Raw genomic sequence first — 22,018 nt, forward strand, 5'->3', positions numbered from 1 at the left:
CACCCCCACCCGCTGTGTGCTCGCCTCCTGATGGACCGTGAGAGCTGGCCCGGAGCTCAGACCCATTATCGGCCCCGGATTGGCGCAGGCGCACCTGACAGACGAAGTTTGGAGTGTGCGGTCGTGCGGCCCATATTCATTCAGGTGGAGGGAGACGGGAGCCCTGCAGCGCTGCGGCCCCACCCAGCCCTAAGGGCGGGACCTGAGGGGAGAGTGCGGCCCGGGGCGACCATAGAGCGCCCGCCGGCGGGCCAGAGCGGCCGGGATGGGGAGGGGCCGCGGGTTGGGGGGCGGGCCCGAGGGGAGGGCGCAGCGGCAGAGCGCCCGCCGGCCGACAAGACCGGCTGGGGCGGGGCGGGCAGTAGGAGAGGCGGGTCCAAGGCCCTGCGCCGAGGGTGAGGGAAGGTTGGTCGGGACCGGCTGCTGAGCGCTTTTGTCACAACCTTTGCCCGTCCTGGGGCCGCCTCGAGAGCCGTCTTCGTTGGGACCAGCCGGGTGGGGCAGGCGGGCGGTTTTAGGGCTTGGTGCCTCGTGCATGCTGTCGGCGGAAGGCTAAGCTGCGGAAGCCACGGATTCGTTTGTTCTGCCTGAGAAAGGACTGACGTCTTTGGTTCTGGATATAATTCCCGAGGACTAGAGCTCCTCCGAGAAACCCAGGCACCTCACTCTTGTTCCGGTGGCTGAGGCAGGAGTCCTAAACTTAAACTGGACCTTCTCCTAGGAGAGTGCGGAATCCCCTCAAGGGCAGCTTCATCTTCAGAGTGGGGAACCACACCCAGGTTCTAGAACGTCTTCCTGCCTTGAGGGCAAGTAGGGTTGGAGAGGCAAACTCAATTCCTCATTATGTCCAAAAACATACCCTAGGATCTCGGAAAGAAATGTCTTACTATTTTCTTGCCCCACCCTTTCTGCCTGGGAAAATCTTACTATCTCCCTGGAGCAGGTTTGCATCCTGATGAGTCACCAGTTTCATTTCTGATTGAAGCTTCTGGGACATTCAAGGTGTCCCAGTGATGAATTGAGGACTTTAACTGGAAGATTTGTCACAATGTTTCTGTAGTCTGAGCCATTTTTCATCAACAATTTTGTCGTTGTCGAATGTACCTAGACCATTCCCGCTGCCTCCTAACTGCGTAACAGCAAGGCAAGACTCAGCCCCTCTTAGTAAAAATTATATGGTCAGAAGGAATTATCAGTCTCTCTTTCAAGAATGGAAGTCAATTTTTAATCAGAAGTGCTTACAAGCTCGATTGAAGGCCAAAAGAAAATGCTTCTAATAAATGCACTTTTGCTTTAATTCATCTTGCTATTCTTGAGCTCTGATACCCAAAGAATTTAGTCTCCTAGTGCTAACAAATTTGCTGGTTGGTTTCCTATGACACAGCTTAAGGCCTTTTTAAACATGACTTGTTTCAAATGTTTGTGAAACATTTACAAAAATTACAAGACTTAAAGCAGTGGTGTGACTTTGCACTTTCCAAAATTGTATCAGTTGATAATGTAAGGATAATACTGCACCAGTATTATCAGTAACAGCAACAGTAAGCAACAGTAAACTCTTCCTAAAAGCGTGCAGAGTCCAAAAGCTCAAATTTCAGACTATGGTATTGAGACCTGTAAGTTCTTTCATTACTGCAGTAAAAATTCTTAAAGTGATTTCTGGAAAAAAAAACCCACAATGTACTGCCTGGTTTCACACATATTCCCATCTCTGGCATTACAAGCTTTGTCCTCACTGATGGCTAGCCTGCTGCCTTTGCTAGGCTTTTCCACATTGCTTAAATGTGGTACTGATTCTCCACCAGGAGCTATTCTGCTGGTCTCATGTGCTACTTTTGCTTTAAGGATGTGTGGCTATTGCTCAGTATGTCCATATCTCCCAGGTCTCCTTTGTACCCATTTGGACTGAGGGGGCAGGGGTCTTTATTGCCCCCAGCGTCAGTCTCCCATTGACATAAAAGCCAGCTGGAGTCTGTTCTGGTTTCTTTTTCAAGTGGACTAGCAGGTTAACATATGAATGTAAAAAGTGTATGTGTGTAAAATAAGTATGAATGTAAAAAGCATATACTTGGGCATCCCTTGCAATGACCTCACAGGAGCCTGCAGTAAGGGCCTCTGATGTGCTTTTTGAAATAGGGCTACAAGGGAAGAAGTCATCAATCTTGCCTGTCAATAGTTGACTGCTCCACGAAATTTCTGCCTGCATGGTCGTACAGTGATCTCAGTGCCAGGTGCTTAGAAATAAGGCAATCTTGCCAGTATTATCTGCCCATAGCTGGCACATATAAATGAGTACTTTCTCTGTGGCAGCGACTGTGCTAAGTGTTTTACATACAATATTTTGTGACATCATCTCTTAAAACAAGGCCAGGAACAGCTCTGCATGTGAAGTTTGCTAGAAGGGGAGCTGGACTGAAGACTGGACAGAAAGCCTTTTTAGTGACAGGAGTGAATACCTGGGAATCCTTGTTGCTCGAGCCTTAAGCTGTGATGCTGTAAGTAGGAGCAACACCAGTTGGACATCTTAAGATCTGCATGGATGGTTTATTGGGGGAGTGGGGGGACAGGGAGGGGTGCTTTCCACTCTCATGAGATTTACAATCCTCATAAGTTGCCAAACCAGAGAGAGTGCTTAGTAACATCAACTTTACACCATCCACCCATTTCATGGCAATGGTAGCCACATCAGCCCTGCCCTGCTCCTACCACTGTTGATCCTACATTAATCTCTCTCAAATCCTCACTCACTTCCCCCGCCCCTCAACCCCCACACTACCATGCCCCCTTCTGGATAAGAGAAAGGAAGATAAATGAGAAACAGTAAGATTTTTAAAAAATTGGCTCAGAAAACCAAGGAAAAACTCATACTAAACTGAGGCAGGGCTGAGACAACACTGATAACGGGCAGGGCATGCAGGGTTGTTTGCTTCACTTAAAATTGCTGTATTTGATAGCCAGTTGCTAATGGAACGTTTCATCTTTTTCTCCCAAAGAACAACTAGTTAGATGTTTTCCTCCAGGGCCAAATCCTGAGATGTTTTCCTGGCATCCAAATTTCCTACTCCTGGAATACTTCCTGGTATCCCACCTCTTTCCCATACATACACTCTCCTAGAATTCCTATTCCTGATTCCCTATTCTAAAACATAATGTTTTCCCCTAATAATTTTGCTCTCTCTTATAACTTCCCTCCATTAATGGGCTATATCTGTTATATCAGGACCATCTTTCCTGGGAGTCATTTGCAAGACCAAAATATTCTATCTTTGAAGAGCTAGATCTTCTTCTGCTACTTTGCAAGAAAGTAAACATTCTGAACAAAGAATCAGACTTTTTTTTACTGTTGTACACTACAGAAGGAAAAAAACCTTCTGGGAGACCCTTATGATAACATCACCCCAAGCGGCCACTGGATTTGACTTTTTGTTACCAAACAGCAGTCCAAGCCTGGAGCAGGCCAGGGCCACATCCTTCTTCACCGGACACCTACCCTGTCTGCTGCCACCTTTCTCAGAACCTTCCCAACCAACTGTAAGACCACAAGGAGAAAGCAAGTCCTCTAACCAAAGCAGACAGGGGACATATCAAGACTGGAGGCCAAGACAAAGGCCCTCAATGAAGAGTCACAGACTTTCATGTCTTCTAAAGATATTTATTACCATTCCAACAGATTTCAACAGGGAAAGGCATGATCCTTAATTTCCAAGTCTCCTATGGAACCCACTGAAGACTCCAGAGCTCTGTTTGTCTTTCTCTGACAGAGGTGGGGGAAGTCTCGATCTCTGCAAAAGGTAAACTAATTCAGATTTCGGTTTCCTCTGCCAATTCCTGGGCTAACCTGCAAATCCCACCTTGCTATTTCCTTTAGGTCTGATTCCTTTTTGTCTGAGGTGACATTTACATGCATGGCCTGCCAAAGGGCCTTCCTGTCAGGCCATTGAGGGGTGCTGTGGTGGCTGCCCTGGATTGCTCATGGCTTCCCAGCCAGGGCTTTGCTGAGAACTGCAACTCACCACCAGTCCTTCCTTGCCTCCAGCTGGTTTCCCAAGAGACTTGGCCCCTCTTCTTTGGTCTCAGGGCTTCAGAAGCCCAAATGCTCCTGCTGTGTGTCCCAAGTGAGGAAGCAGTGATAGAAAGTCACATGGATTCCCAAAGTTGTTCGGATAGACCCTGGACACAATAAGGCACTGAAATCACAACTTGGCTAAATATACTGCAGGAGTAGATGCTCCCTGGGAAAGGGTGGACCAGAGAATTCTGCCCTGAGCGGATCACCTCAAAGACTTGCCATCTTCAGTAGTTCAGGCAAAATTCCTTTTTAGTTTTATGCTATTCTTGTGCTGCCTCTGTACCTCCCTCAAAGTGAACCTCCCCCCAGTTCCTCTTTATACTAATTACCTTAAAAACAGATCATTTGGTCAGTTGAACAAGGAATACCAGCTCTTAACAACAGGACCCTCTAAATATGCCACCTTATCTGGGCGAAAAAGAAATCCAGTTGTTTCTATCCAGTGTGAGTTCTCTGGTGACTCATAAGGCGTGAACTCCGAGAAAAGCTTTCTCCACATTCAGAACATTTATAGGGTCTCTCTCCCGTGTGGGTTCTCAGATGACGAATCCGATTTGAGCTGTGAGAGAAACTGTCTCCGCACTCATGACACGTATAGGGTTTCTCTCCCGTGTGAATTCTCTGGTGCCTGATTAAGTTGGATCTATGAGAAAAGTTTTCCCCACAAAGGGTACATTTATATGGTTTCTCTCCTGTGTGTGTTCTCTGATGTCTGGTGAGATGCATGCCCTGCCGGAAGCTTTTCCCACAAGTCAAACATTCAAAGAGTTTCTTCTCTGCCTTGTGGGTTCCATGATTTGTAAGAAAGAGGGTGCTATCACTCATTGCTTCCCCACACTCAGAGAAGGGGTAAAGCCTCTCTTTCTCATGAGTTCTTTCATGTATGACCAGGTGTGAACTTCGAGAGAAACTTTTTCCACACTCAGCACACTTATAGGGTCTCTCTCCTGTGTGAATTCTCTGGTGCCTAAGGAGGTTAGAACTGTGAGCAAAAATCTCCCCACACTCGGAGCACTTGTAGGGCTTTTCACCTGTGTGCGTTCTCTGGTGCCTGTGCAGGTTGGAGTTGCAAGAGAAGCTTTTTCCACATATGTTACATTGATAGGGCTTCTCACCCGTGTGGGTGCGCTGATGGCGGGTCAGATGGGTATTCTGACTGAAGCTCTTTCCACATTCAAGGCACTTATGGGCCTCCTCTCCCAAGCGTGCTCTGTGTAGCGATAAAAAGTGTGGGGTCCCACCAAAGATTTCACCACACTCCACACCCATACACAGCCTTTCTGCTGCATGTATTCTCTGGTGCCTAATTAGGTTTGAGTTATTAGAGAAATTTTTGCCACACAATGGACATAAATGGAGTTTCTTCGGCTGCAGTTCCTTTGGTCGCCCCAGTTCTCTGCAACTTATGGTCCCCAGTAAGGACTGCTCCATCTGATCCTCTGGGGGAGGCTCCCAAGGCCCTTCTGCCCTGTCCTGAAGCCTTCCCTGCTCAGGACTCCAGGGTACGTCTCCTCTGGCCTGTCCAGGCAGCAGCACCTGAGGGTGGAGACTCTCAGAGGAAACAGACTGAGCACTTTCTTCCCGGTTCTCAAATTTCTCTTCCCCTGTTAGAGGAAGAGAAACCAAACCCCCACATTATTTCTATACAGGAGAAAAAAAAAAATCTGACATGTCTGCTACTCCCTATAGGTCAGAAGTCCAGAAGGACTGGTTCTACCTCAGTTTCCCATTTTTCCCATATAGGTAAAGCACTCTAGAGAGGCATCCGGATAAGAGGTGGCACCATCACTCAGGAATCAGAGCTCAAGACTTGTCTTAAATTCCCTGTAGGGGCCCCCACCTCCCTCTCCAACTGAGCCTCTGGCTTCTGCCCTTCATAAATGGATGGGATGGAGCAGGGCTGGGACTAGGGTGGGCCAGTGAGCCCAGGAGTGAATGCCTCCTTACATTTTGCATTCTGAGTGCCTTGCCTGCCTCACTGGGATGAAACTGGGCAATGGCTACACAGAAAGCAACTACCTCCTGGCAGCAGTGATGGGCTAGCCCTACACCCATACTCTCAAATGCCTTACTCCCAACAGTGGGAGGCTAGCTGGACAGGTTGCTCATCTTCATTCCTTACCTGGAGCTGGGCTTCTGGGGCTCAGGCCTTCCTTGCAAGTCTGAACACTGGGATACCATGGCTTTCCTGCTTGTTCCACCTGGGTGCTCAGGGCCTCCTGACTGGGAACCTGAGACTCTGTACATAATGAAAAAAATAAATTTGTCAGCACTTTCCTCTACCAGGCAGGGAAAACAAAGATAGCCTGGTTCCCTGCCCTCAGTAGGAAGATATAGAAGGTGCAGTAAGTCTAACAGCAATTACTTGGAATACACTCTAAACTGTTCTCACTGGTTATACCTCTAGGGAAAGAAATTAGGAAAGAGAGAATATGGCTTTTTTCTTTTTACACTTTTGTAGCACTTGGGGTTTTTTACAAAGAGAATGTACACTTTTGTAATTAAAACAACAATCAAATGAACATGGTCAGAGTGATCAGTTCCTTGAGGAATCAGTTTAATGTTGTAAAAAGCCTTGACTCTTACGGATAAATATAAAATAGAACTAAATTTGACTGGATAACTGCAGAAAGAGAAATACAACATCATGGATAATCAGAAAAGGATCTGGGGCTCTGAGAGGGCCCTGAGGTTAAAACCCAAAAGTACCATTCCTGTGTTATGCTAAAAACAAAATCTCACTCCAACTCCAGCAAACATGGACTTTAAACAGTTTAGTTCCAAGAACTTATCATCTGAACTTCGCTTCCTCTTTAGCACTCACTGAAAGACCTGTGCAACTTAGGGCACCAAGCCACGGCCCAGTGATGGAGAACTTGAAGGTCCTAATGAAGGGAACCAAATCCAGTAATGCCCCCTTTGCGGAATTAGTGCAAGTGAGCTGACAGCTGTGTTTCTCTTTACATAAACCTGAGGTATTAAAATCAAGTCCAGTGTGACACTTTTCTACCATGAGTGTCAATGTGGCTATAACTGTAATGTACATAGTCCTGTTTTACATTGTTTTTAAGACTTCCCCCAACTTTTTGAGAATTTTCATATATACAGAAAAGTTGGAGGAATTACACAATACCTGTATACTCTCTACCTAAAACCAACTTCTAGTTTTTTGTTACATTTCATAGACTTCATTTTTAATCTGTGTAATGGTTCAAGACATACATGCATCTTAATTTATTTAGCCTGTTAATTATTATATATATATGATGTATAATATATATATATAATTTTCAAATTTCCAGAAGGCCTTCCTCCTATCCTCAATTTTTAAGGGCTGGGATAGCTGCTAAGCTGGAATGTTGATGCCAGTGCACCTGAAATTTGTGCTTTGGGAAGGGCCTAGAAATATTAATGGAGCATAGAAAACGTAAGTGAGGTCAGATGAGTAAGCATCTCAAAACTGCAAGGCATCAAGAACTTAAAGAGTCCCACAGCATCCTGGGATATTGAGTGTGTGCATGATGCAGAATGTTGGGTCACTGGATTTGATTTGTTTTGCCCTGCGAAGTCCATTAACGCTCAGACTCCCTGCCTTTAGCTCTGGCAGCTAGGGCCCATAAGTGTGCCAACTGTGCCACTTGGCAGATGTTTAGCTGATCTTGGTGCAGGGGACTTTAGATAAAGGGACATCTTCTGGCAAAATTCAGAACTTATGTCAGGGAGGTGAGTGGCTAAGGGACAGGACCTTGGTCAGAAAGGGCTGTCTTCATCCCTGGAAAAGAAGTCCTTACCCAGTGAGTCCACATTCTCATAACTGTCCTGCACCGTGTCCCTGGAGAGGGCCCTCTTACTAGGATCTTGATGCCCCCACTCCTGGGAGATGTACATAGCCACGTCCTCTAAGCTCTCAGGCAACTGAAACAGCATAAGATCTCCTTTAGCCTCTGAGGCACCAAGAACAATTCAAGCAAAATCATGGGTTAAAGGGGCAAAAAGGGAGGGTGGGCAGACAAGGACACATTTCATGGGGAAGGGTATCAGGCTGACAACTGAGGTGAGGAGGGAGATGCTCATGGTGAGGGAGAAAGGATCCTCTCCAAGTGGCAAAAGGACCCACCCCCACAAGAGCAAGGTGGTGGGGTGCTGCTGAGGGGAGACAATGGGAACTTCCACATCACCTGGGGCCCAGTCATCTCCTTGTCTTCCATGTTTCCTTCAGGAGGAAAGAGCGAAAGCCAGGAAGCAGCCAATGCTGAAGGTGACAGAAACCACGATGAGAATGGCATTCCTAATTCTTGGCAACCCAATGATTATTACAACACAGTATCCATTTCCCAACACCCAGTCTCTGCTCTGAGGATTAGACACTGAACAAAAGAAGGCAACAGAGGCATAATAATGTGATATCCAGAAAGAAGAGGTGAGGGTAAAGGAATGCCAGCACTCTTCCCTGCTGGCTTGCAGCATCCAAGCCCTCAATCATTCATCTAGCTCTAAATGTCTCTGTTCTGCATACAAAAGGGCTTACTAAGAGATCCCCTTCCCTCCCACCCCCAGAAGAACCCAAACCACCACTTCTAGACATTTCACTCCACATCTGGGAACCCTGAGGTCAGAAATTCCCTCTCCTTGGCAGAGGTGCTCCATCCTGCTGGCATGAGGGGCAACCCCGAAGCCCCTCCTCCCTCCCACCTGCCCAGATAACTGTTCCTCACCCCTCTCCTTTACAGCCTGGGGGTCCCTTTTGGGGCTGGGGCCTAGCAGCTCCTGCAGCCTGGGGCCAGGGCTTCGCTCAGTCTCCATTGGCTCCAGCTTGAAGCTCGGTGACTCTCGTGCTGTTTCCAGAGGCAAAGGCTCCTCCAAAAGCACTTCTGTTCCCCGCCCACGGTTTGTGACCTGGGAACCAACCCACATCACTCATCATCACAACAGGGCCTGATAGGAAGGGAAATTACTACAGAATTCTGAGGGCAAGCCTTCAACAGAGAACGGCTGGCGATCCCTTTGGACCCAGCAAGAGAGAATGGTTTACACTACAGTAAGTGATCCCAGAAAATGTGTTGGGGGGTGGGGGGATCCTGCTTCCAGTGCACACCTCCCCCACACAGCTCTTCTAACACACTTCACTCCCTCTTGCTTTCCCCCAACTTTTCTGGATGCTTCCATTCCTCACTACTGGATAAGTTAAACGAGTAGCCCTAGGGGCAAGTGCCCTCAGAGTCTCAGTGCCAAACTGTTTTTTCTAAGTCCGCTATTAACCGCCACCCAGCTCTGCAGAGGAGACTAGACTGCTTACCCTAATATAACAATAACAGCTGTTAAGTAATAACGATAAGCCAGTAGTTGATCAAAACTACATGCTGCTCTCGCTAACCCCCAAAGCAACTCTAGAAAGGTATTTTATCATTCTCATTTTACCGGTGGCAAATCTGAGACCCAAAGAGATTAAGTAATTTGCCCAAAGTCACAAAGCTAGTGCGGAGCAGAGTGAGGATTTGAATCCTACGAGACAACTCAGGGGGCTGAGGGGCACACTAACGCAGGTGCACTGCCTCCATGTGGAAACAGGGCACTCTTCACTGCTCACTGCCGACTTGGGGAAAATATGGAGAATTTTTCTGACTAAACTACCAAAAGGCCTCTTGTCCATGTAGGCTCTACTCAGAGGAACCAAGTAAATTCGTGTGGGGAACTGGGCCAGCGCTATGCCCCAGTCCTCGGGGCCAAACAAACCGCAGATAAAACTCTTTCTCCCACCTGTTGCCTCGGTCTCTCAAGCTCTCTCTGCATATCCTCCACAAGGGTCACCGCTTCCTCGCCACTCTCCGGATGCAGCTCCTGCACCCTGCTCTGGATCTCCTGGGGCAGGATGGTCAGAAACTGCTCCAACACCAGCAACTCCAGGATCTGCTCCTTGGTACGCATCTCAGGCCGCAGCCAGCCATGGCAAAGCTCCTGGAGCCGGCTGAGAGCTTCCCGGGGCCCAGCGGCCTCCTGGAAGCGGAACCGTCTGAAGCGCAAGTGGGAGGCCTCCGGGCTGGGCCCTGGGTCTGGCGGGGGCAGCTCCTGACTCCAGACGCAGTCCTCCTCCAGTTTCACTATCAAGAGCCCTTCCCGCTCCTGGGAGCCCGGGCCCGATGCCATCGTCAGGCCTCCGGAGCGCCTTCGCCCCGAAACCAGCTGCGCCTGGCTAGAAAGGCGCCCCGAGCTCCGCCCAAGGATGGCAGGGGTCGGCAGGAGCTGGGGGGGCCTGGGGCTTCAAGTCACGGCCGAGGAGCCCAGCTCCAGACCGGGCGCAGCCAGCTCCGGCGCCTTGAACTCAGTCGGTCCCGGGTGCAGCCGCGCTGGCCCCCTAGCCCACTCCCGCCAGGACTTCCCCGAGACACGACCCCAGCGCCTCACGTCTCCCCTCGCCACGGACTCACGCAGGAGTCGGCGCTCGGCTCCCAACCGGAAGTCTCGGCGCGCGAGTTAGGCGTCCACAGCCAATGGTGCCAACTGCCGGATCACGTTCCGAGAACTTTGGCGCCCATTGGGTCAGGTCTTGCCACAGACTCACCACCGACCAACCAGAAGGGAAGATTTGTCTGCAGGGGCGGGACGAGCTAGGGGCCAATTGGAGACGAGAGCAGGGGGCCGAGAGCCCAGAGGCAGCTGGAGGCGACCCGGGTAGCCAAATCGATTTCCAAGCCAGGTGTGACCGGCGGGTTACCTGGGTTAGAATCCCCCGGAAAGCTTCCCAAAGTGCAGACTCTGGAACCACGCGGTCCACTGCGTCAGAGTGTCGGGGTGGGCCTGGAAATCTGAATTAACAAGCTCCCCGGAGAAATTCTTCCCGCACAGCCAAATCTGAGAATCACTATCCCGGTCATAACAGACTTAAAGGCAGTCTCCACCCGCTCCGGTTACCGGGAGCTGCAGGGTAGGGCCCCACTGGCCCCGGCGGCCTGAGCGGCACGTGAGCCAAGAGCCACTGGGCCACCCACTCGGCACCTCAGGGAGGCGCGGAGGCGTACCCACCTGCCCTCGTCAGCGTCGCCGCGGGGCCTGCCGGGAGATGCAGTCCGTGGCGCGACCCACACGTGCGCCTGCGCCCTGGGCAGGTGCCAGAGAGGCAGAGAGCCGCAAGCTGGTGGCGTGGTTCTGGTGGCAGGCTAGGGTCCCGCTTTGGGCGGCCGGATGTCCTTGCGGGTAGCTCGGGACCCGGCCCGCGCCACTGGCTTCCGGTTTTAAACCTGATTTTAAACTTACCTGGAATATGCCGTTCATTGTCTAGCGCGGTGGGGGCAGGATCCTTATTCATCTCCCTCCTAGCTCGGCCGTGAACTTTCATCGTGAGGAGCGAATGAAGGGAAACTCAGAGGGTCGATTCCCTGGCTGGCGCAGTCAAAGGCGTTGTGTCGGTGAGGGGAGGGCCGCCCAGTTGTGAGGCAGGGGTCCACGGCCAAGGTCAGCCCAGCTCCTCCACTCCCTCCAGCGACGGTCAGGCCCGTGGGCTCAGGAGATAGAAGCGACGTTGGAGTGAATCGTGACAACCAGTAACCGTTTATGGAGCGCCTGCTTACATGCAGCTGGCTACATATACAATACACAGAATTGTAGCAAGCAGACGCTATTATCACCCCATGACAGATAACGGCACCACTTGCCCAGGGTCACACAGATAGTCTGTCCCTGAAGTTCAGGCTACCGTGATGGTAAAGGGTGATGCGGGGACGGAGAGGGTCGACTTTGGATGACTGGGTGGAAGAAGTCCTGAGGATTATGTTTTTTTCTCGTTCCACTCCGGGAAAAAGCTCTCCAAGGTGTTGTGGCAAATGCAGGTCTAGAGGTCTCATAGCGCACGGGCAGCGCAGCGGGCAGGTACAGGTCCATTTCAGAAAACCTTGTTAAGAAATGTGACCTCAGAGTCCTCCAACACCGTTTTCATGTTTCAGGAGACTAGATTCTAACCTCATAACCACTTCTCTGCATTTACTGTGTCATCTCCAACAAATTATTAAATCTCGCTAAGCCCCAAACCTCAGTTCCCTCATCTGTTTTGAGAGGATAATGCTATACCCACCTTCTAACACTGGGTGAGGATTAATGAGCTATCATATGTAGGATGCTTATAACGGTATCTGGCACTTAGTATGAACTCAATAAATATTAGCCGTTCTTAATCCAGAGCAAATTGCTGAAGCCCTACCTTACCCTATCTCGTAGAAAAGCCTCTAGGATTATTATTGCAGGATGTGGGGAATGTTTGTAAAACTACACATACCTTGAGATGGGAAGTAAGAAAGATGAATCATTTGCTATCTAAGTTCCTTTTGATTTTTGGTTATTAATGGGTACTTAAAGCTAGATAGACTTTCAGAATTATTCAAAATTATCATTAGTATTCCTCTATTTCTTTGAGGCCTATCTATATTCAGGCAGAGAAAATAGTTGATATTTGACTGGGAGTGGGGTTATAGGCCAGGAGATCTGTAGGAGTTCATCTGAGGCATAAGTTCTTAACCTAGGGTCTATGAAATTCTAGAGCAGCACTGTCCAATAGAACCTACTATGATGGTGGCTACTGAGCACTTCAATGCAGCTATTGTTGGTAAGTGCTACCTAGTGGCTGCCATGTTGGTCAGTGCAGTTCTAGAGGGTCACATGGATGGATTTGGAGATTTTGTAAACTTTTTGATAGTGTATGCAAAATTGCAGGTGTATGTGTATATTTTAGGAAGTGGATCCGTGGCTTTCAGCAAGTTCTCAAAACCGTCAAAAAGATCAAGAACCCCGGCTTTGGGGTTTTGGTGAAAAATAAGTTAAGGGAAGTAAGTAGGCACTCTTGTAACCACTGTTGATTCTGCTTTCTTATATTTGTTTATCCTCAACTATAGGTGGCTCCTTGACTATTAAAGAGAAAAACAAATCTGAATCTTAGATAAAGACCCTCTGCCACTTCTGCTCTTAGTTCTCCTGAGTACTAGATTTTGTCTCCAGAGGTGCTTTCAGTCCTTACGCAGGTCTTATAGGTTCCCTTGCACTCAGGGGGGACAGTTGTCTGTGCCTGGTTTTCAGACTGATATTTGATGAAATTCTCAGTGTTAAGGCTTTCAGGTCTGTGCTCTTTGGCATAGGAGTAGACAAATGAGAAGCTCCTGTCATTCTGAAATGCTGCTTTTCCTGCTTCTCACTTTAGAATATCCTGGCCTCCAGGCTTCTGCCACCCTAAGCCTTTGCTGCTAGCCACTCTCGCTGGTTCTGATTTCTTCCCATTTTACTCGACTGTATCTTCCCCGTGATCTCAGGCTTAGGGTTTGTTTTACTTGTACCACATTACTCTTTGATCCCACTCTTAGCTTTGAAATCCAATCATAAATAAAATACTGACTTCAAATGGCATTCCATTTGAAATGCATTTTATTTTTATTAATTTGAAATATATTGTCTTTTCTCCATGAAAATGTAAAGTAAAGCATTTTGCTCCACTTCCAATATTTTGATAAAAAATTCTGGAATTTAAATTTTCCTTCAGATTAACATTAACCAAACTAACTTGCTAATATTGTTTGGTAATGTTAATATTTAAACAGTTTCCTCTATTTGGATCTTAAATCACTATTTACCAACCCACATTTTAATGCAGACCAGTAAATTTTGTCAGAGGTGAGGAGGGAGAGGAAGGGACACAGAAAGAGGTTGTAAACTATAAGTGCTCTCAGTCAGGGAAGAGATGGTAGGACATGGCAGGAAATTGAGCTGGGGAAAATTTTGCTAGTTGTCTTAGATTGCTGGAAACACTGTTAGTTGTTTTGGTTAATTTCAAGATAATCCACTTCTAGACTTCAGCTAAAAGAAACATATAAAGATGGTTTTTTACTGGGTTACCAACAAAACCCAGTTCAGATACCAATTTGTATTTGAAAATCTCTTAACTGAAATTAATCCATTTTTTACCTCTGTCTTTTCTTTTGGGACGGAATGTTTCTCAGCTTAAATACAGTCAGAATTTTGGGAACATTTACTTTACGTTTTAGACCTAACTTAGATCATTCTATCATCCAAATATTCAAAAGATAATGTAAAACTAATATAGTGCAATTACTTCTGCGTTAAAGTCAATGCACTATCATCATAACCATCTGTGGAGAGAGAACCCTGAGAACTCCAACGTGGAAAATCCTCACTGTTAGACTTACTGAGTACCAGAGGATTCATTCAGGAGAAGAACCTCACAAGTCAAAAGCTTCCTTTGTTCAGACTTTTATAGATACCAACATCTCCACACAGAGAGACCCTATGAATACACTACATTTTATGGAAAACAATTTGACAGTGTGTTTTAAGAATCTTAAAATGGTTCTCCTCTTTGATCAAGCAGTTCCACATCTGAGAAACTATTCTGAGGGGGGAAAACAAAACAGCCACAACAAAAATACAAAAATAAAAGTCTTTACACACACGCACACACGCACACACACACACACACAGAACCTCCAATGGTTACCCACTGCTCTAATAATAAAGCATAGATTCCTTAACAAGGCTGTAAAGATCTTCATGACACAGGCCCCTAACAAGCAACACACACTGCAGTTGACTCCTGCCCCTGCTCCGGGACAGAATCACTTCTGGGCTTATATGGTGTTTTGTTTAGGCCTCATTTGTAGCAATTAACACAATTCACCTTAGCTGGGAGGGTCAGTTGCAATCACACATACATATGACTTGTGTCCTCCCCTGCCTTTCCAATATACATATATCAACATCCCACATGTGAGTGGAGTTTTATAGGGTAGAGAACATCTATTGCTCATCTCTTCATCCCTTAAAGTGCCCTGTACATACTAAACCTTAATAAATGTTTGTAACATTGAATCAATAAAGATGTGAAATATGGGGCCAGCCCAGTGGCGTAGTGGTTAAGTTGGTGAGCTCTGCTTTGGTGGCCCAGAGTTCGCTTGTTCACAGGCACAGACCTAGGCACCACTCATCAAGCCATATGTGGCAGCATCCCACATACAAAATGGAGGCAGATTGGCACAGATGTTAGCTCAGTGACAATCTTCTTCAAGCAATAAGAGGAAGATTGGCAACAGATGTTAGCTCTGCCAATCTTCCTCACACACACAAAAAAAGAGGATATGAAATAACTCTTGGAAAATAAGAACATAGCATTGCATGGATATGCCTAGTTATACTTCTGAGCATTTTGAAAAGATAAGGGCAAAAAACAGTGCCCACCCTATAAGTACTATAAAGATTAAGTGAAATATATTGACATGCAGGCTCTATACAAAATAAACTTTCAATAAATATCAGTGTATTTTATTTCTAGTCTTTGTTGTTTAATGATAAAAGCATTTAAGGTTATGAGTTTCCTCCTAACTGCAGCTTTGGTTACATCCCATAATTTTTATATAGAATATTCTCTTTATTGATGATTTCAAAATAGTTTGCCTTTGCAGTTTTTACTTTATTTCCTCTTTGAGCTAAGAGTTGGTCAACTGATCAAGCTGGTCAAGAAAATTTTCCTCTTAAATTTTTTTAATTGCATTGATTAGAAAATGAGAGTCATTCTATTTCTGCTTTGAAAGTTCATTTAGGTTTTCTTGTAGAGTTGAATTTGATAAAACTTAAGTATCCTAAAGGCCCTAGAGAACAAGGGTTTTCTATTTGTAGGACACAAATCTAGAATAGTCTTGGACATCTCAAGTACTTTTCTATCTTTGGAAGCATCCTTGGTGCTTGTGTGAAGGGGAAGTGAGATAGAGGAGTTTGGCTTGCTTCTCATTCTGTCTCTGTGAGTTTTTTACTACTTCTTCCCTGTTAGGAGGTTTTAAAAAAACCAAAACTATTCTATGGATTTTATAAAGCAATTGTTAATAGCTATCTAGCTATTAAAGTTGGCAATAAAAATAGGTGGCTGAAGGACCTATAAGAGAATTCATCCCTTTCTCTAGCTGAGACAGTCCTCCCTAAGATGCCATAGTTGTTTGTCATCTTGAAAGCAGAGAGAACCTGCAGGGGCCATGTTAAGAATTTTGTAATTGTGACCTTCCAGAATCTGTAGGGATTCTTTCACAGTGTGTTGAGGATATTGTCAAGGCAAACATCAACGAAATCAGGGAATAAACTGGTGAATCAGCTCACAAGGGGCTCACAATATGGTGGGGGGTGAGAGACATTACACTTTGCCCTCCTGTACACACAGTCACCTTCACATTCCCAAAAAACTATGCTGAGGGCCCTCCAGGTATCTTCATGATCTTTAATTCTGAAATGAGTACCCATCCCAAAATCCTCTTTCATTTCTAGACTAGTGGTCTGGGCTGAATAAGCTCAGAAATGACCAAAGCTCAGGCTTAAGCCTCTGAGCCTGGGTCCCTGCTTCCTCTCCTCGAGTCTCCTGTAAAGATGTGGAACGGGGTGGGAAGGAGAGTTCAGCTCTTGGCCTCTCCTTAGCACTTACAGTCAGTTTAATCAGCCCCAAATCTGGGTGTTGTAACAACTAGGGTGGCGAGATTATTTTCCCCTGAATGAGATACAGGTCAGCTTCCATCCATCTTTTCCACTTTGTGTTGTCAGACAGGACTTCTCAGAGGTCTAGCAAAGCCTATCCCCACACTATTTAAGGCTCCTAGGAAATTAAAATATTATTAAAATTGTGGTATATTTTACATATTTACATTTAACATCTTTAACACCCAATGTAAGAACACGACTGGACGTTTTACTGGAGATAATTTCAAAAATCTAAGACTTGAGGCCTTTCATAAAGGTGAGACCTTACCAAATGGCCCTGGGAGAGGCCTATCCATCCTTACTTTGCATTCAATCATAACTCTCTAGCCATTTCTCCAAAACTGGGGTCCTTTCCTAGAGGGGAGGGAGAGTCCCCTAATTAGCAGCAAAGAAAAAGTGGCTCCTCACATTGCCCTGGGGTGGAGACATACCTCCACTGCCTTATCTCCCAGGACAACACGGTTCACCGTGGACAGGGTGGAATCCCTATTCCTAAGATGTTCCTCTCAGGGTCCTCCAAATGCTAGAGAATCCCCAACATACACCGGTGGGAGAAGGAAAAGAAAGGAAAACCTGCTCTTATTATCCCAATTCCTCTACTTTCAAGCTGAGGGACCATATATTATACTGAGCAGGCCCTCAATGTTTACTGAATCAATGACCTTGACAATGTCTCCAAGTTTGGTTTCTACATCTTTTGTGGTGGTTTTAAAACACAGCTGCAAATTCTTTGCCAGTTCTCCCATCAAGAAGTTAGATCTATTTCCCCCACCTCTTGTATCTGGGCAGCTTGTGACTGCCACCAGTGAAATACAATGAAATACAGATGCAGTGTGATTTCTGATGTGAGGTCATAAAAGGCCCTTCCATCTTGTTGGCTAAGAGAACTTGTTCTGGAAGCCCACCTAAGACTCCGGCTGCCCTGAGAACACCACACACTCCACACATGGACAATTCAGAGGTGACTTACGTCTTATAAAATAGGAATAATAAAATCATAGAAATACAAAGGCATCATAACATTTATTAATTATGAATGGTGGTTACATAGGTATTTATGTTCTGTCTATTTGAACTATTTCATCAAAAAAATATATATGCAAAAAAATACATATATATACAAGGAAAGAGGCATAATAGCATAATGAACAAGGTTATCCCAGGCAATCTGTGGCTGTTGGTTTGAAGCAGAGCTTGGACTCCAGACACAAGAAGAAATCTCTTCCAGAAAGGGGAGGAAGAAAGTCATAGGTTCTACTGTGGGGAGGGTGGTGGGGAACTCAAGGGACAGGGATCTGGGGCTTTGGCTCAGGCAGGTCTTCCTGTCTGTCCTGCCTGCTCTGAGATGCCCTTAGAACCATTTTGCTCCACAAGATCCCTGAGCGAAGGACTTGCAGGGTAGGAATTGGACCCAGCACAGCCAAAAGCTGCCCACAAAGATGTTTGATCCTTGGAGTTGGCTGTAGCAAGGGGATGAAAGATGCAGCCTCTCTAATTGTAGAATTTGAGGAGGACTCCATTGGGAACAGGAGTCAGCCCTGGATAGGGAAGACCCAGCCTTTCACCATCAGTCAAGGCTTCTTGAAATTCTGTCACCAGGCTCACACAGCCAACCTATTGCTTTGCCAACAGTGATTGTTGGTTAACATTCACTAAGGAGTTGCTTCTGGAAACTACTGGTGCTGGATCAGGTACTCACAATCTAGACCAGTGGTTCCCAGCCTCGTGCACACTGGAATCACCTGGGGAGCTTTAAACGATTCTGATGTCTGGTCTTGTAGTCCATTAGGGCTGCTATAACAAAATACCACAGCCTGGGTAGCTTATAAACAACAGAAATTGATTTCTCAGAGTTCTGCAGCCTGGAAGTCCAAGATCAGGGTGCCAGTATGGTCAGGCGAGTGCCCTCTTCTGGGTTACAGACTGCCAACCTCTGTGTCTTCACATGGTGGTGGTGGTGGGGGGGGCTAGGGACCTCTGTGAGGTCTCTTTTATAAGATGATTAATCCTATTCATGAGGGCTCCATCCTCATGACCTAAGCAAGTCCCAAAGGCCCCACTTCCTAACACCATCACATCAGACATTAGGACTTCAGCATATTAATTTTGAGGGGACACAAACACTCAGACCATAGCACCCGGGTAACACTCCCTAGAGGCTCTGATGTATTTGGTCTGGGCATCAGGATTTTTTTAAAGCTCCCCAGATGATTCTAACGTGCAGCCAAAGTTGAGAACCACTGATCTGGACATTAATTTGAGGGATGGTATAAGGAACCAAAAGGCCTGGTAGAGGATTTCCAAAGAGGTTCTATATTTGTAATGACTGGTGAAAGAAATGAAAGAGGTGGGTGTGCTCCGTTTCAATGAAGGTTACTATAAGTCATAGGTCAGGTTGAATTTCCTGTTACAAGTCTTTATTTTTAACATTATTTAAGTGTAGTAGGTTAAAGATAGCTGCAACTTCTTTTTTTTTTTTTTTTTTATTAATGTTATGATAGATTACAACCTTGTGAGATTTCAGTTGTACATTTTTGTTAGTCATGTTGTGGGTACACCACTTCCCCCTCCGTACCCTCCCCCCACCCCCCCTTTTCCCTGGTAACCACCGATCAGATCTCCTTATCAATATGCTAATTTCCACCTATGAGTGGAGTCATATAGAGTTCGTCTTTCTCTGACTGACTTATTTCGCTTAACATCATGCCCTCGAGGTCCATCCACATTGTTGTGAATGGGCCAATTTCGTCTTTTTTTATGGCTGAGTAGTATTCCATTGTGTATATATACCACATCTTCTTTATCCAATCATCAGTTTCTGGGCATGTAGGCTGGTTCCACGTCTTGGCTATTGTAAATAATGCTGCGATGAACATAGGGGTGCAACGGACTCTTGAGATAGCTGATATCAGGTTCTTAGGATAGATACCCAGTAATGGGATGGCTGGGTCATAGGGTATTTCTATTTTTAACTTTTTGAGAAATCTCCATACTGTTTTCCATAGTGGCTGTACCAGTTTGCATTCCCACCAACAGTGTATGAGGGTTCCTCTTTCTCCACAACCTCTCCAACATTTGTCGTTCTTGGTTTTGGATGTTTTTGCCAATCTAACGGGGGTAAGGTGATATCTTAGTGTAGTTTTGATTTGCATTTCCCTGATGATTAGCGATGATGAACATCTTTTCATGTGTCTATTGGCCATATTCATATCTTCTTTTGAGAAATGTCTGTTCATGTCCTCTGCCCATTTTTTGATCGGGTTGTTTGTTTTTTTGTTGTTAAGCAGTGTGAGTTCTTTGTATATTATGGAGATTAACCCTTTGTCGGATAAGTGGCTTGTAAATATTTTTTCCCAATTAGTGAGCTGTTTTTTTGTTTCAATCCTGTTTTCCCTTGCCTTGAAGAAGCTCTTTAGTCTGATGAAGTCCCATTTGTTTATTCTTTCTATTGTTTCCCTCAACTGAGGAGTTACAGTGTCCGAAAAGATTCTTTTGAAACTGATGTCAAAGAGTGTACTGCCTATATTCTCTTCCAAAAGACTTATTGTCTCAGGCCTAATCTTTAGGTCTTTGATCCATTTTGAGTTTATTTTGGTGTGTGGTGAAAAAGAATGGTCAATTTTCAATCTTTTGCATGTGGCTGTCCAGTTTTCCCAGCACCATTTGTTGAAGAGACTTTCTTTTCTCCATTGTAGGCCCTCTGCTCCTTTGTCGAAGATTAGCTGTCCATAGATGTGTGGTTTTATCTCTGGGCTTTCAATTCTGTTCCATTGATCTGTGGACCTGTTTTTGTACCAGTACCATGCTGTTTTGATCACTGTAGCTTTGTAGTATGTTTTGAAATCGGGGATTGTGATTCCGCCGGCTTTGTTTTTCTTGCTCAGGATTGCTTTAGCAATTCGCGGTCTTTTGTTGCCCCATATGAATTTTAGGATTGTTTGTTCAATTTCTGTGAAGAATGTTCTTGGGATTCTGATTGGGATAGCATTGAACCTGTATATTGCTTTAGGTAGTATGGACATTTTAACTATGTTTATTCTTCCAATCCATGTGCAAGGAATGTTTTTCCATCTCTTTATGTCATCGCCTATTTCTTTCAAGAAAGTCTTGTAGTTTTCATTGTATAGATCCTTCACTTCCTTGGTTAAGTTTATCCCAAGGTATTTTATTCTTTTCGTTGCGATTGTGAATGGGATAGAGTTCTTGAGTTCTTTTTCTGTTAGTTTATTGTTAGTGTATAGAAATGCTACTGATTTATGCACGTTAATTTTATACCCTGCTACTTTGCTGTAGTTGTTGATTATTTCTAATAGTTTTTCTGTGGATTCTTTGGGGTTTTCTATGTATAAGATCATGTCGTCTGCAAACAACGAGAGTTTTACTTCTTCGTTACCTATTTGGATTCCTTTTATTTCTTTTTCCTGCCGAATTGCTCTGGCCAGCACCTCCAGAACTATGTTGAATAGGAGTGGTGAAAGTGGGCACCCTTGTCTTGTTCCTGTCCTCAGAGGGATGGCTTTCAGCTTTTGTCCATTGAGTATGATGTTGGCTGTGGGTCTATCATATATGGCCTTTATTATGTTGAGGTACTTTCCTTCTATACCCATTTTACTGAGGGTTTTTATCATAAATGGGTGTTGGATCTTGTCGAATGCTTTCTCTGCATCTATTGAGATGATCATGTGGTTTTTGGTTTTCATTTTGTTGATGTAGTGTATCACGTTGATTGACTTGCGGATGTTGAACCATCCCTGTGTCCCTGGTATAAATCCCACTTGATCATGGTGTGTAATCTTTTTGATGTATTGCTGTAATCGGTTAGCCAAAATTTTGTTGAGGATTTTTGCATCTATGTTCATCAGTGATATCGGCCTGTAGTTCTCCTTCTTTGTGTTGTCCTTGTCAGGTTTGGGGATCAGAGTGATGTTGGCTTCATAGAATGTGTTAGGGAGTTCTCCATCTTTCTCAATTTTCTGGAACAGTTTGAGGAGAATAGGTATTAAGTCTTCTTTGAATGTTTGGTAGAATTCTCCAGAGAAGCCGTCTGGTCCTGGACTCTTATTTTTGGGGAGGTTTTTGATTACCGTTTCTATTTCCTTACTTGTGATTGGTCTATTCAGATTCTCCATTTCTTCCTGATTCAGTTTGGGGAGATTGTAGGAGTCTAGGAATTTGTCCATTTCTTCCAGGTTGTTCAATTTGTTGGCATATAGTTTTTCATAGTATTCTCTTATGATCTCTTGTATTTCATTGGTATCTGTTGTGATTTCTCCTCTGTCATTCCTGATTTTATTAATTTGCGATTTCTCTCTTCTTTTCTTGGTGAGTCTGGCTAGGGGTTTGTCAATTTTGTTAATTCTTTCGAAGAACCAACTCTTTGTTTCATTGATCCTTTCTATTGTCTTTTTTGTTTCAATATCGTTTATTTCTGCTCTTATTTTT

General features: G+C 45.4%; 2 protein-coding genes across 4 annotated transcripts in view; both read right to left on the reverse strand.

Moving 5' to 3' along the window:
• ZNF75A (zinc finger protein 75A) overlaps positions 1-258 on the reverse strand; it is a 98,211-nt gene extending 97,953 nt beyond the window's left edge. For both annotated transcript variants that reach the window (XM_070566917.1, XM_070566914.1), the window contains exon 1: positions 95-258. The gene's annotated coding sequence lies outside the window, so the exon portion shown is untranslated. The remainder of the gene's footprint in view (positions 1-94) is intronic.
• A 3,373-nt stretch (positions 259-3,631) lies between these two features.
• Positions 3,632-11,954, reverse strand: ZNF263 (zinc finger protein 263). Of its 2 annotated transcripts, XM_008508953.2 has the most exons (7): positions 10,782-11,562; positions 9,827-10,656; positions 8,785-8,965; positions 8,248-8,321; positions 7,861-7,984; positions 6,192-6,308; positions 3,632-5,673 (listed from the first exon to the last, which is right to left on the reverse strand). In XM_008508953.2, exons 2-7 carry the CDS (start codon positions 10,211-10,213, stop codon positions 4,505-4,507), a joined length of 2,052 nt encoding a protein of 683 aa, XP_008507175.1. In that variant the 5' UTR covers positions 10,214-10,656; positions 10,782-11,562; the 3' UTR covers positions 3,632-4,504. The 2 variants fall into 2 exon arrangements, with proteins under 2 accessions (XP_008507175.1, XP_008507174.1); XM_008508952.2 differs by having other exon boundaries at positions 9,827-11,954.
• Positions 11,955-22,018: the final 10,064 nt, after the last annotated feature.

Source organism: Equus przewalskii, chromosome 12 (genome assembly GCF_037783145.1).
Source record: "Equus przewalskii isolate Varuska chromosome 12, EquPr2, whole genome shotgun sequence".
In the NCBI taxonomy this organism is placed as follows: domain Eukaryota; kingdom Metazoa; phylum Chordata; class Mammalia; order Perissodactyla; family Equidae; genus Equus; species Equus przewalskii.

Coding starts and splice junctions, on each gene's coding strand:
- ZNF263 (XM_008508952.2), bottom strand. CDS start 10,213: ATGGCATCGGGCCCGGGCTCCCAGGAGCGGGAAGGGCTCTTGATAGTG. Junction 7,985..8,247: donor AGGAGATGACTGGGCCCCAG/GTGATGTGGAAG, acceptor ATGCTGTTTCAG/TTGCCTGAGAGCTTAGAGGA. Junction 6,309..7,860: donor TGAGAATGTGGACTCACTGG/GTAAGGACTTCT, acceptor CATTATGTACAG/AGTCTCAGGTTCCCAGTCAG.